General features: G+C 37.8%; 1 protein-coding gene across 8 annotated transcripts in view; it reads right to left on the reverse strand.

The window, feature by feature from the left end:
- LOC106087027 (potassium voltage-gated channel protein eag-like) overlaps positions 1 to 15,042 on the reverse strand; it is a 295,197-nt gene that overhangs the window by 86,341 nt on the left and 193,814 nt on the right. For all 8 annotated transcript variants that reach the window (XM_059366593.1, XM_059366592.1, XM_059366597.1 and 5 more), the window contains exon 4: positions 8,531 to 8,651. In XM_059366593.1, the coding sequence (XP_059222576.1) occupies positions 8,531 to 8,651 (121 nt within the window). The remainder of the gene's footprint in view (positions 1 to 8,530; positions 8,652 to 15,042) is intronic.

The following is a 15,042-nucleotide window of genomic DNA, read 5'->3' on the forward strand; positions in this document are numbered from 1 at the left end:
TCCTTCTGTTCGTCCGTCCGTCTGTCCGTCCGTCCTTCTGTCCGTCTGTCCGTCCGTCCTTCTGTCCGTCTGTCCGTCCGTCTGTCTGTCGAAAGCACGCTAACTTTCGAAGGAGTAAAGCTAGCCGCTTGAAATTTTGCACAAATACTTTTTATTAGTGTAGGTCGGTTAGGATTGTAAATGGGCCAAATCGGTCCATGTTTTGATATAGCTGCCATATAAGCCGATCTTGTGTCATGACTTCTTGAACCTCTAGAGGGCGCAAGTTTTATCCGATTTGACTGAAATTTTGCACGTAGTGTTTTGGTATCGCTTCCAACAACTGTGTTAAGTATGATTCGAATCGGTTCGTAATCTGGTATAGCTGTCATATAAACCGATCTGGGATCTTGACTTCTTGAGCCAATAGAGGGGGCTATTCTCATCCGATGTGGCTGAAATTTTGCATGAGGTGTTTTGTTATGACTTCCAATAAGTGTGCGGTATATAACCTGATATAGCTGTCATAAAAGCCGATCTTCTTCAGCCTCTTGAGATCGCAATTCTCATCCGATTTGGCAGAAATTCTGTACAATGGCTTCTCTCATGACCTTCAACATACGTGTCTAATATGGTCTGAATCGATCAATAGCATGATACAGCTCCCATATAATCCTATCTCCCGATCTTGCTTCTTGAACCCCTACAAGGCGCAATTCTTTTCCGAATGAACTCTACAATGTTCAGCATTCATTTATGATATATGATGATATATCTCCAATAGCATAACAGTTCTTATTCAATATTCTTTGTTTGCCTAAAAAGAGATACCGCGCATAGAACTCGACAAATGCGATCCATGGTGGAGGGTATATAAGATTCGGCTCGGCCGAACTTAGCGCGCTCTTACTTGTTTTAGTTTAGGCTGAACTCCTGCGTTCGAATCCTGGTGAGAACATCGGACAAAATTATAGCGGTGATTGTCCGCTCTTTACACTGGCAGCATTTGCGTGGTACCATGCCATGCATGGTCTTGTACAAAATTCTCCCCAGAGAGGTGTCGCACTGCGGCACGCCGTTCGGATTCGGCAACAAATAAGGTCTCTTATCATTGAGTTTAAACTTAAATGGGAAAGCACTCAGTGATGTGTGAGAAGTTTGCCCCGGTTCCTGGGAAAATTTTCACTCTACTCCCAAATGCTTTTCTTTTGAGTCCTATGCTACCGTACGGGTAAATATTTCTGGTTTAAGACGTTTTTCGGGGATGGGGTGGCCACCCAGACACTTGGCCCTTAAAGTAAATATAAGAAACGTGCTCTAGGGGCGGCTCCCCAAACACATGGTTCTACAATTGGATATCAAATTAGTTTTTTTCACTCAAGAACCTTTCGTTTTAGCTCTATATTGTCATGATTGGTCTGTTTATCCATTTAGCGGGTTTTGGGCGGCCCTCGAGGCTTCCGACCCCAACAATAGAAACCAAGTTTTGTTTTTGCTGACTGTGAGAGCGCAAAAAAATTTCGAACGAATCACACTACCAATCTCCGAAACCTGGTGTTTTTGAAAATTAGGGTAATGTGAAGGGAGGGATGGCGCCTCAGACATTTCGACACAAATATAGATATCAAATTCGTGCTCCATACGCAAAACCCTTTAATTTGATCCCCTTATTGTCATGGTCGGTAAAAATGAACCTTTTGGAGGGTGTTTTGGGACTAGGGGGGCACCGGCACTTTGCCCTAAAAATAGATATCAAATTCGTTCTTTACTCTCAAATACAGTTGATTTGAGCTCTATGTTGCAATAGAGGTCAACATAGGGCTCATGCTTTAGGGCATATCCCAAACACGTGGTCCCAAAATTGGATACCAAATCCGTTTTCTACTCTTAAATACCTTTTATTTGAGTCCCATATTGTCATAATTGGTCAATTAACCTATTTGAGGTATTTGTAGGAGGAAAGGCGTCATCTAGACTTGAACGCCGACTTCTTGGGTACTTGGAATCAATTTTTAATTCCTTATTCGTATTTTGCTCTTTAACACCTTTCATTTTATACCCATATTGTTCCTATCGGTCCACTTTTGATTTTGGGTGGTGTTGTTGGGGTGAGGGGGAGGGTCCGCCCCTTCCAATTTCAACAAATTATAAAGCCTATTCCTTCTTCCTGAAAATTTTCGTAATGTACTTCCTAATACCTTTCATTTGAGTTCCATATAGCCATGGTCGGCTAATATGCCCATTTGGTGTTTTTGAGGAGAGGGCGACCCTCATTACTTGGACCTAATTTTTTATGCCATATTTGTTATCTGCTGCTGAATAATTTTCATTTGAGTCCCATATTGATAGGAACGTCGAACATATCTGTTTAGAGGATTTTTGGGGTTGGGGTGGCCCGCTGTGTACTTGGACCCAAATTTTAATACGATATTCGGTTTCTAGTCTCCCATACCTTTCATTTGATTTCCATATTGTGCCTATCGGACCACTTTTGGTTTTGGGTGGCGTTTTTGTGTTTAGGGGGAGGGTCCGCTCCATGCGATATCGAAAAATTATATACCCTAAGTATCCTTCTAGACAAACCTACACAATCTGTGAAAATTTAAGAAAATCGGTTTAGTCGTTTTTGATTCTAAGGAACAAACAAAGAAACCGAGTGCCAAATAGTCACGATGGGTCATATGCCCTTTTGGGGCATTATGGGGGGTTGGTGCGACCCCCTATACTTTGATCTGATTTTGTAAGCCAGATCATATGCCCTTTTGGGGCATTATGGGGGGTTGGTGCAACCCCCTGTACTTTGATCTGATTTTGTAAGCCAGATACGTAATATACTGCCGAATACCTTTCATTTAAGCCCAATATTGGCATGAATGTCCAATATGTCTGATCTGGGGAGCTTTAGAATTGGGGCGGCCCGATGGGTACTTAGAATCAAATTTTAATACCATATTCCTATTCTACTCTTCCATGCTCTTCATTTGATATCCAGATTCTCCTTATCGGTCCACTTTTGATATTGGGTGGTGTTTTTGGGGTTACGAGGGAGGGTCCGCCCCCTTCCGATATCAACAAATTATAAAGCCTATTCCTTCTTTCTGACCATATTCGTAATCTATTCCCCCATACCTTTCATTTGATTCCCATATTGTCATTATTGCCCAATAAACCTATTTTAGGGTGTTTTGGGGTTGGGGCGGCCCCAGTTACCTGGACTCAATTTTTAATATAAAATTCGTAGTCTACTTCTAAATACCTTTCATTTGAGTCCCATATTGTCCTGATCGGTACACTTTAATTTTTGGGTAGTACTTTTGGGGTAAGGGGGAGGGTCCGCCCCCCCTTCCGATATCAAAAAATTATAAAGCCTATTCCTTTTTCCTGAAAATATTCGTAATATACTCCCGAATATCTTTCATTTGAGTCCCATATTTTCATGCTTGTCCAATAAACCTATTTTAGGGGGTTTTGGGGTTGGAGCGGCCCCCCAATTTTTAATATAGAATTCTTACTCTACCCCTGAATACCTTTCATTTGAGTTCCATATTGTTCTGATCGGTACACTTTTATTTTTGGAGAGTACTTTTGGGGTAAGGGGGAGGGTCCGCCCCCCTTCCGATATCAAAAAATTGTATAGCCTATGTTTCCTTTCAGACCAAACACAATCTGAAAAAATTTCAAGGTAATCGGTTCAGACAAAAAAAAAACAAACACAAACTGATTTTTAGATACGAGTAAGTATAAGATTTTGTTAAAGTTAATTTTTTTCATAAAAAAATTAAATATTGTGTTTTGGCTGACAATTGTGTCATGATTTTGTGTCTACGAAAAATGTGTTCCCATTTTTCATTTCTCTCTCCTGCAGTAAAGTAGACCAGAGTGTTTTAAAAACCGCATAGGGGTTTGAGATTTGGAGTGGGTATTTGACCTGTAGTGCACTTTATTGCAAATAAATCTCCTGGAAAGTGGAATAGAACAGAACACACATTGCAGGCAGCCCATGTTGGTTTGGTTTAAAAGGGCGCCAAACCGACAGCTCTTATTTTAAAAGCTTTAGCTACTTCATAGTAGCATATTTACTTCAGGGGAGCTAAGGTTTTTTACTGTTTGCTTTCCAAAGAAGAGACATGGATTTAGCAAAGCCTTAGGGAGGAGGGACAGACAAGAATAATATCGGTTAATATAAAAACAAATAAAAAAGAATGAATTCCACAAAATCCCTTTAGAATCATTTAAAGTTTAAATTTCCTAAGAGTTTATATCGCAGGTAAGCTTACCACATGTCCCCTAAGAAGATTTTTTTGTTAAATAGGGTGACACCAATACACTTAGAATACCTTTAAAGGTTCAAAGCTATGTTTCTTGGTATTCGTTGTCTATTTTGGTTTTTTGGGGGAAACAAAATGAGGTTGTCCCTATTGATCCCCAGAAAAGTGAATTTTGGGGAAAAATAAATGAAAAATGTCTGTTGCATAGCCTGAGGCTAAAGCTTTTATTAATCACTTGGGTTGTTGAACTTCATTCGCCAGTATTATTATAACAGGAAATAGGATTTTGGAAAGTGCGTTTGAGGATATGCTGCACAAACTTGAAGGCTATTCTAATTCAGTTATTAATGTTAAGGTAGTTGAGTAAATACACCATAGATACTTAAATGGTAAATAAATGAATACACCCCCTATGCTATGGTGGTGGGTGTAAAAAATGTGTATAAACTTTGTACGCTTCCTTTTTGGTGGCAGGTGCGAAGGAATGAAAGATGGATAAATAAACGGAGGTAATTGAACTAGGGAAGAAAAACACGCTTAAGGCCTTTAAAAGGTTGCCATATTTGTAAATGGCTGTAGATCTTAAGGAAAATTGAGATTTAAAAGTAAGCTTTAAAGTTTAAAATTTTAATTTTGTATAAAAATAAAATTATGACCAAACTGTCTGTTTGCGCTTCATTTTGTTGGTTTAAACATCTAATTGAGATTCCATAACATGATATTGTCTGGCTCTACACCATTTTGCTTAATGCCTTCCTATGCAAAGAATAGCGTAGCAAAAAAAAATTTTGAATGCTTTTAGCAACACCACACTTCTGAGTTTTAAATATTTTTTGCAAAGGAATCTCAATTTTTTCGATATCGGTAGGGGAGCGAACCACCCCCTAACCTCAAAAACACCAACTTGAATCAAAAGATGACCGAAATTTAAATTTTCTCTCCTCTTTGGAGAGAAATTTTACATGACATAGTACCTCACAAATGTTGCCAGCATTAGGAGGGGAAAACCACCACTGAAAATTTTTTCTGATGGTCTCACCAGGATTCGAACCCAGACGTTCAGCGTCATAGGCTGACATGCTAACCTCTGCGCTACGGCGGCCTCCGGTATTCGGGAGTAGATTTCGAATTTGGCAAAAACAATCAGATCGAAGTATAGGGTGACCCCCTAAAACCCCCCAAAAACGCCACAAATGGGCCTAAGGCCTATTATAGCTATATGGGACTCGGCTAAACCAATTTTCATAAAATTTTCACTGATTGTTTAGGTTTGCCTGGAAGAAAACAAGGGAAATATAATTTTTAAACCCACCACCGAAAGATGGGGGTATATTCATTTTGTCATTCCGTTTGCAACACATTGAAATATCCATTTCCAACCCTATAAAGTATTTATTGGGTTGCCCAAAAAGTAATTGCGGATTTTTTAAAAGAAAGTAAATGCATTTTAATCAAATATACTTTTTTACACTTTTTTTCTAAAGTAAGCTAAAAGTAACAGCTGATAACTGACAGAAGAAAGAATGCAATTACAGAGTCACAAGCTGTGAAAAAATTTGTCAACGCCGACTATATAAAAATCCGCAATTACTTTTTGGGCAACCCAATATATTCTTGATCAGCGTAAAAAACTAAGACGATCTAGCCATGTCCGTCCGTCTGTCTGTTAAAATCACGCTATAGTCTTTAAAAATAAAGATATTGAGCTGAAACTTAGCACAGATTCTTTTTTTGTCCGTAAGCAGGTTAAGTTCGAAGATGGACTATATCGGTCTATATCTTGATATAGCCCCCATATAGATTGATCCACCGATTTAAGGTCTTAGGCCCATAAAAGCCACATTTGTTGTCCAATTTTGATGAAATTTGGGACAGTGAGTTGTGTTAAGCCAGTCGACAACTTTCTTCAATTTGGTCCAGATCGGTCCAGATTTGGATATAGCTGCCACATAGACCGATCTCTCGATTTAAGATTTTGGGCCCATAAAAGGCGCATTTATTGTCCGATTTCGCTGAAATTTGGAATAGTGAGTTGCGTTACGCTCTTCGACATCTTTCTGCAATTTGTTGCAGATCGGTCCAGATTTGAATATAGCTCCCATATAAACCGATCTCCCGATTTGACTTTTTGAGCGCTTACAATCTACAATTTGTGTCCGATTTGTCTGAAATTTTGCACGCAGTGTTCTGCTACGACTTTCAACAACTGTGCCAAATACTGTCCAAATCAGTATTTAACCTGATATAGCTCCCATGTAAACCGGTCTCTCGAACATCTTTGTTCAGTTCCTAGAAGCTTTAATTTTTGTTGGTTTGACAGAAGTTTGCTATGTAGAAGAAAATAATGCCCTTCAACTAAATTTATTTTGTATAAATTTTTAGCAGAATCCATGGTGAATACAAGATTCGGCCCGGCTGAACTTGGCGCACTTTTACTTGTTTTAAAGTGCTGGGCTCATGTTTCATATTTCCCGGTTGTGTTCATTTGTTAAGGGATTTAGGGCTTATGGACTTAATTGTATGTAAATGTGTGAATCTACAAAAGTCACCCTTAAACTGGTTAGCCGCATGTGGCTTTTGTTTTTTCCTCTCCCAGTTAATTAAGATTTATTTGGAAAAACAAAAATATTTGTGTATAATTATAATTAGTCTAATAGGCGGAAAAATAGTTTTAATCTCATTTAATGGAGCCTAATTAAAATCTATGTGTGTTTTGATTAAAATCTCTCAATTACTATGTTAAGAGTTTTACAACGGTGTTTTTGTAAAACTTAGCATGCTTTTGGGGGCTACATAATGAATGTTAGTTGGTATTCACCATAACATTAGAATCTCCGAATAAAATTGTTTTTAAAGTTTAAACAGGCTTGGGATTTGTTTGGTATGTCAAATGGTTGATATAATTAAAGGTCAAATCGTTGGGAAATCAAATAGTAAGGTGCAGTTAGAGCAGTAATGTAAACAAACATTAACAATAAATTTGCTCATGAACATTGCATTAAGGAACAGGGGCAAACCTCTCACATATCAATGAGCGCTATCCGATTCAAGTTTAAGTTCAACGATAAGGAGCCTGCTTTTTATAGCCGAGTCCGAACGGCGTGCCGCAGTGCGACACCTCTTTGGGAAGAAATTTTTACTTGGCATAGTATCTCACAAATGTCGCCAGTATTAGAAAGGGATAACCATCGCTGACAATTTTTTCGGATGTTCTCGCCAGGATACGAACCCAGGCGTTTAGCGTCGTAGTCTCTGTGCTACGGTGGGCACACTACCGCAGTTGGTCTTTATTTCTCAGCCCTTAATATATTGAAGTGTTCGTATTCAATAATTTGCAGTAGGGTGTGTGTTTGCAGCTTTAAAGGAAAATTTTAAAATATCCAAATTTTGTATTTTTGGTTTTTTTGGAATTTTTAAACCAAAGACACACAAATTCGTGCGAACATATTTACGAGAAATTCCAACAAAATATTGCACTGACAAAAACATTTATAGAGTTGAAATTGAGTTAATTTTTTTTGTGTTGCAAATTATTTCACAAGTTCTAAATATAAAGAATAGCAGCAAAATTTAATTTTGCATGCTTCATTTGCCCATAAACTTCATTTCCATGAAATTTTTGTTACATACATATTCATTTATCCATTTAATTGGCTAGCTTTTGCTGCCTATACTTCACAAAGCATATAATTTCATTTCTATTGCATACTTTTGGGGGTTTGTGTTCAATACCCTGCCTCTTCTCAAACCTCAAACTATAATTATGAATTAATTTCCAAATGATTTGTTGGATTTGCATTTGCAATTATTGCTAATCTCTTTAGCTGTTGTTAACTGGATTACATTTATTGGAATATCTATGATGAGCAAATGAATTGGCAAGTTATTGTGCTGATGCATATTAAATAACAGGTTTTGCATAATTTTAGGGGATAATTAGTAGTAAAGTCATAAATTATGTGACATTTTGCTTAACAGAAGACTATTTAAAATGTATTAAAATTGTTAAAAAAAAAGTCATAGAATGAAAATTCTGCTTAAAAATTATAGGAAGAACAGGATATAAGGATAATAAAAAAATCAACCTTTTTAATTTATCCTTTGAGGAAATCCTTTTAAACAGCTTAATCTAAATCCAAGCAATAGCCCATATCTGCTTCGTTCTTAAAAGCCCAAAAATGTATCCTTAGCTATATATGTTTTGAAAATCCTAATGTTCTCATATACAAAACGTGGCCTACTTTTAGGCTGTATTGACTTTTTTTGTAAATCTTGTAACTTACCTGCATGACTTCTGCATGACCTCCGCTCGATTATAGCCGCTGATTTTGCAAAAGGATTCATTGCAATACACAATGGGGAAATCCACTATTTGGGCATTGGCTAAGAGAAATGAACTATCCGCTGCAAAGACAAAATACATATATAAAAAACAATTAGTTGCTTATTATCAACCCCTTGTGTTTTGTAAGATAACAACAAATTTTAAATACAAATTAAATTTAGTTTTACAAGAAAATTGAAACTTAGTGGCCCTTATGTGCTTGTAACTTTCGAAAGTAACATTTGCCAAATATGTTTATTGTATTCTTCTTCCCAAAACATTGGTTAAACACATTTTATTATTTTGAAATTCCCATGAATATGCGTGTATTGTAATGTAAGAAATTGTAAGTTTGATCTGTATGCAAAAAACTTTTCACATATTTAAATGACTGGAAGGCTTTTTGGGCTAACAATAACAAACAAGTTGGATGGAATTCGAAGAAAGGTCTTATATGATGTCATATAAAAAAGAAGAAATAGTAACTTTGAATTCACTCAGAGAAAAAAGGGTGTTGCTGATCATAAGTGTACTTCACATGGTATGACATTTTAGACAGTTTTGCCTCATTAGAATGGGTAGCACACCTTCATGGTGAATACACTAAAAGGCCAGCCAATTTTGGCCCAATGTGATACTCCAGTAAGCGGAAATTTGGGACAAGAAGAAACCAATAAGGAAAGGCAAAAGTGGGGCGGAAACGACTATATAATACCCTACACCTGCCCTACAATTATAAATTCGAGCAATAGATATATGTATATGGAAGCTTCATCTAAATCTGAACCGACTTTATCGAACAGATCGTTTGAAAATTGTTGTTACTACGGCCACTTTCGATTTTGAGCGGTGTTTTTGGGGTAACGGGGGAGGTTTCGCCCCCTTCCGATATCAATAAGTTATAAAGCCTATTCCTCCTTCCTGACCATATTCGTCATCTACACCCTAATACCCTTCATTTTAGTCCCATATTATCATGCTCCTCCAATAAACGTATTTTTAGGGTTTTTTTTGGGTTGCGGCGGCCCCCTCCCCCCAGATACTTGAACCCAATTTTTAATATAAAATTTGTGTTCTAATTTTGATTACCTTTCAGTTGAGCCCCATATTTTCCCGATCGGTCCACTTTTATTTTTTAGTAGCACTTTTGGGGTAAGGGGGAGGGTCCGCCCCCCCTTCTGATATCAAAAAATTATATAGCCTATATTTCCTTCCAGACCAAACTACACAATCTTGAAAATGAAAAAAATTCCGCAGAGCCCGGCCGGGATTCGAACCTGGGCACACGGAACTACAGATTTACAGAACCATGGGTACCACGGAAGTCGTGTAATTGTCACAGAAATAAAGTCTGTCATTACACAAAAACACATGCATTGGGAAAAGTACAGCTTATAGCTAGGGTTGTCGAGCGTGTTTAATGTGGTAATTGTATCATAGGTATATACTACAGTTGTCAGACCTGTTGTGCTATGTGGTATAGTGGTCTGGTGGACTACGCTTCAAAAGTCCAACTGCTGTTTAAACGGATCCAAAGCAATCATGTGCATCATGGTAGTAGTGTAATTGTCGCAGAAAAAAGTCTGTCATTTCACGAAAACACATGCATTGGGAAAAGTGCAGCTGATAGACAGGGTGGTCGAGCGTGGTTAATGTGGTTATTGTATCATAGAGGCGTTTTTGCAATTGAAGCCATCACTGCTATGGTAGTTGAAAAGTCTTCTAACCAAAGACGAAACGCGTCCCATAGTGGTTGGTGTGGGTTGCTATCTCTGGCTTTCCCTTTCCATTTCCATTTAATTGAATTGCATTTAAACCTTATTTTCCCGAAAACTCCTTGAAGCATGGTTTAACGCTTTTTTCCTGTGTCTTTGTGTGCTTTCCTCAAAAGTTATTTGCAAATTTTCTAAAAAAAAACCAATTGATTCTCTAAGAATTTTTCCCCGGACACCTGTCATATCCTTCGAGTATCCTTATAATCTATAACAAATACAAGCGAAAATTACATGGCTGCCTTAGTCCACAGGAGGCAACGAAAATAATCAATAAAAACAGAAAACATGGAAAGATTAAAACGTAATACGAAAAATTGAGACAAACGATTGAGGGTGGCCAACGGCCATCAGCCCCAAGGGGGGGAGGTTAGAGGTAGATGATGATACACTTAAAATCATCAATCAAATGCAAATGTTTCATCTCCATGAGAAGAGGCCAATATTTATCGACAAGAAGAGGCAATGATAATAATTTACAATGAAGAAAAAGATATCCTAGAATAGAACATGATGAAAGGAAGGCAATGTCCTTTCGGACACCTTAGCAGTTTTATATAGATCATCAATTTTAAGTATAACAGCAACACCAAAAAGTTTGACACTTCGACAATGCATGACTGAAGATTGAAAGATGTATAAAGAAGTGGACATTCGCGTGATGGGATGTTATAACGATAAGAAGGACAAACAAGAAGGTTGAAACCAAGACAACGTCTCATGCGAACAAGACAAAAAAGGACAAAATAAAATAATGACAAAAAAAAAACCCAAAGCCTGATAAGACAGCTGGACAAATTTTGTCAAGTCCTTAGTATGTGTTTTTTTTCTCTCTTTTTTGATATGGCAAATATAGTATGAGTCACCAGGGTCTAAGGACATGTAAATTGATTATAGTATACAGGCATAAGTAAATAAATCTTTATTAGATTAGTATGCATGTTAAAGCCTTAAACGAGGAAGAACAAGAAAACAAAATCAATAGATACCCATTCCCAACCTTAATAAAAAAATCCAATTAATTTTAAAAGCCTGCAATTTTGTCTTGACCTTTTTTTTAGCACAATCAAAAAAACCGTCTAAACAATTACCACAAATGGAAATGTACCATCAAAACTAAAAAAAAAAATTAAAAATCTGTTGAGTTCTTGGTGGAATTTTTCTTTTACTTTTCCCAAGCTTTGTGCTTTCTTTGCAACTTTGCCTTGGTAATCAATTATAAAAGTTGATTATGCATTCACCAGCAGCTCAAGTCATCACAAACCTGGTCGTTGCAAATGAAAGTGTCATTGGCAGCTGAAAAGCGAACCAAGTCTTTGGCATAGATAGTGCTTGTGATTGGAATATTAAATAGAAGGCCATGGATTGACTTCAATGGGGCAAATTATTCATGGTAGCTTTATAGAGATAACCAAAGAATTGTTTGGGAATTTTTCAATGGATTTGCTGGAGATAAAATACCAAAAGAAAATCTAAAAGCTGTTCAAGGGAGAAATTTAAAGTTTGAATCAATTTTATTTGTTGAATATATTATCCCTTAATAAAGGGGGAAAATTGCACAATTATAGCTAAAAATGTTTTCACTCAAATTTTTTGAATTTATTTAAAAATTTGAAAAAATTTTGAAGAAATAAAAATGTTTGCAAAACTTTTTGCAAATAAAAATATAATATTGGAGGCCACCGTAGCGCAGAGGTTAGCATGTCCGCTTTAGAACGCCTGGGTTGGAATGCAGGCGAGACCATCCGAAAAAATTTTCAGTTGTGGTTTTCCCCTCCTAATGCTGGTAACATGTAAAACTTCTCTCCAAGAAGGTGTCGCACTGCGGCACGCCGTTCGGACTCGGCTATAAAAAGGAGGCCCCTTATCATTGAGCTTAAAACTTAATCGGACTGCACTCATTGATATGTGAGAAGTTTGCCTCTGTTCCTTAGTGGAATATTCATGGGCAAAATTTGTATAATATTTTAAACTTTTCTCCTTCTTAAAAACAAAACTATAAAAGCGTTCCAAATTCTACAGAGCCGAATCTTATTACCCTCCACCAAGGATCGCATTTCTAATGTTCTTTACTTTAATACGAATCGCGCCCTCTAGTGGCTCAAGAAGTATATTCGGTAGATCTGTTTATATGGGAACTATATCACACTTTGGACCGACTAAAACCATACTTGGTAAATCTCTCCGATGTTTTAGTAAAAGTGTTTTTCCAAATCGGAATCAGCCAAATCGGACAAGAATTACGTCCTCTAGAGGCTCAAGAAGTATAATCAGGAGATCGACTTATATGGGATATGAGGTTTTCGATCGATTCGAACCATACTTGGTACATCTGTGGAGGGAAAGTCTTCTCACGAAATTTCACCCAAATCGGGTAAGAGTTGCGGGCCCTAGAGGCTCAAGAATTATGTTCGGAAGGTCTGTTTTTATGAGAGCTTTATTAGCATTTGCACCGATTCAAACCCTACTTACCACATCTGAAGAAAGTCATAGAGCGCCATTTCAGCCAAGTTGAATAAGAATTGCGCTCTCTAGTGGCTCAAGAAGTATATTAGGTTGATCTTTTTATATGGGACAAACGTGGGCCGATTTGGTCCGTTAACAATTTCAACCGAAATTCATTTACTAGAAGTATTTAAGCAAAATTTTAGACGCTTAGCTTAACTACTTCGAAAATTAGCATGCTTTCGTCAGACAGACGGACGGACGAAAGGACATGTCAAGAGAGACTTAAAATAAAAGAATATGTAAATATTTTGGGGTCTTAGACCAATATTTCGAGTTGTTACAAACGAAATACTGACTTTCAAACAGATCGTTGAAAAATTATTGTCACTACGGCCATATAAGTGCAAGTCCGGCGAAAATATGTATGGGTGCTACATTCAAATTTGAACAGGGATGCTACCAGAGTAGACCGAAAGGCAAACGACGCCATATTTTTTGTCGTTCATTTGACATTTCTCCTCAGTAAGGTTTGCCATTTCATGATGGAAAGATAAACGAACCAACGACAAGTCGATCTTATTAAAATTGACTACCGAAATTAGGAGCCTCAACTTTAAGAGTGCTACGTCCAATTAAGCGATGAGACTTATTTCTGGCTGAATGGCTCGTCAATAAACAAGCCAGACAGCAATACACACATACTCCACGAGTCTTAATTTCATCCCGAAAAAATTATGATTTGGTGCGGTTTATGGGTCGGCGGCGTCCTTGGGCCGTACTTCTTCCGTGATGATCAAGACAGGCACGTTACTGTGCATGGGAATCGCAACCGTTCAATGATAACAGAATATTTTTGTCCCCAATCGGATGCTATGGACTTGGAGGATATTTGTTTCCACCAACACAGCGCCACAAGTCCCACAGCGAATGGCACAATCAATTCATTGGAAACCAAGTTTGGAGAACGTGCTATCTCACGAAATGGTACAGTCGATTAGCCTCTTCGGTCTTGCGATTTGACGCCGTTAGACTCTTTCCAGTGGGGCTACTTCAAGTCTATGGTCTACTCCAACAAGTCAGAGACGATTGATAAACTTCGTATAAATATCGAAGGGAAAACTGCAGTTGTATCGGCCGATTTATGCTTGAAAAACGTTGAAAATTGCAAAAGAAATCGAGTTCCATATATCGAATAAAGAATTTCATTGGTATCCACAACAGTGTTTGTTTTATTTAAAAACAAGTAAAAGCGTGCTAAGTTCGGCCGGGCTGAATCTTGGGAACCCACCACCATGGATTCTGCTAAAATATGGGAGTTATATTTGGTTATATACGGAGTTGGACCGTACTATGCGCAGTTGTTGAGAATCATAACAGAACACTATACGCAAAGTTTCAGCAAAAACGGATAAAAATCGCGGCTTGCAGGAGCTTAAAAAGTCAAATCGAGAGATCGGTTTATATGGAAGACATATCAGGTTACGAACCGATTCGAACCGAACTTAGCACAGTTATTGGAAGTCATAGCAGAACGCTACATGGAAAATTTCAGCCAAATCGAACAAAAATTGCGGCTTGCAAGGGCTCAAGAAGTCAAATTAGGAGATCGGTTTATATGGGAGCTATATCAAGTTCTTGACTGGTTCAGGCCGTACTTGGCACAGTTATTGGAAGTCATAACAAACATTATGTGCAAAATTTCAGCCAAACGCACAATAATTGTGGCTTCCATGGACTCAAGAAGTCAAATTGGGATATCGGTTTATATGGGAGCTATATCAAAACCTGAACCGTTATGGCCCATTTGCAATCCCCAACGACCTACATCAATAGTATGTATCTGTGCATAATTTCAAGCGGTTAGCTGTACGCAGTTGACCGCTGTCTTGATTTCGACAGACGGACGGATGGACGGAAATGGCTATTTCGAGTCAGAACGCCGAAATGATCAAGAAAATGTATATACTTTATGGAATCTCAGGTGAATATTTTGAGGTGTTACAAAAAACTCTTTGGACGTTTTCTCCTTACAGTCGGAAACCTTAAAAGTTTAGTCGAAGGTCATAACAAGAAATCCCCATAGATTTTTACATGCTTGGAAAAGAATTGCGCCCTCTAGGGGCTCCATAAAATCTGTAATGATGAGCCTTCGATCAACATCATTATTCCAAGATTCCGGTGACTCCGTGAGTCCCATCGTATCCTGCGGAAAATGGGATTTCATCAAAAGCCTCAACATGTCCCTTTACGA

This window comes from Stomoxys calcitrans, chromosome 4 (genome assembly GCF_963082655.1).
Source record: "Stomoxys calcitrans chromosome 4, idStoCalc2.1, whole genome shotgun sequence".
NCBI classification, from domain to species: Eukaryota; Metazoa; Arthropoda; class Insecta; order Diptera; family Muscidae; genus Stomoxys; species Stomoxys calcitrans.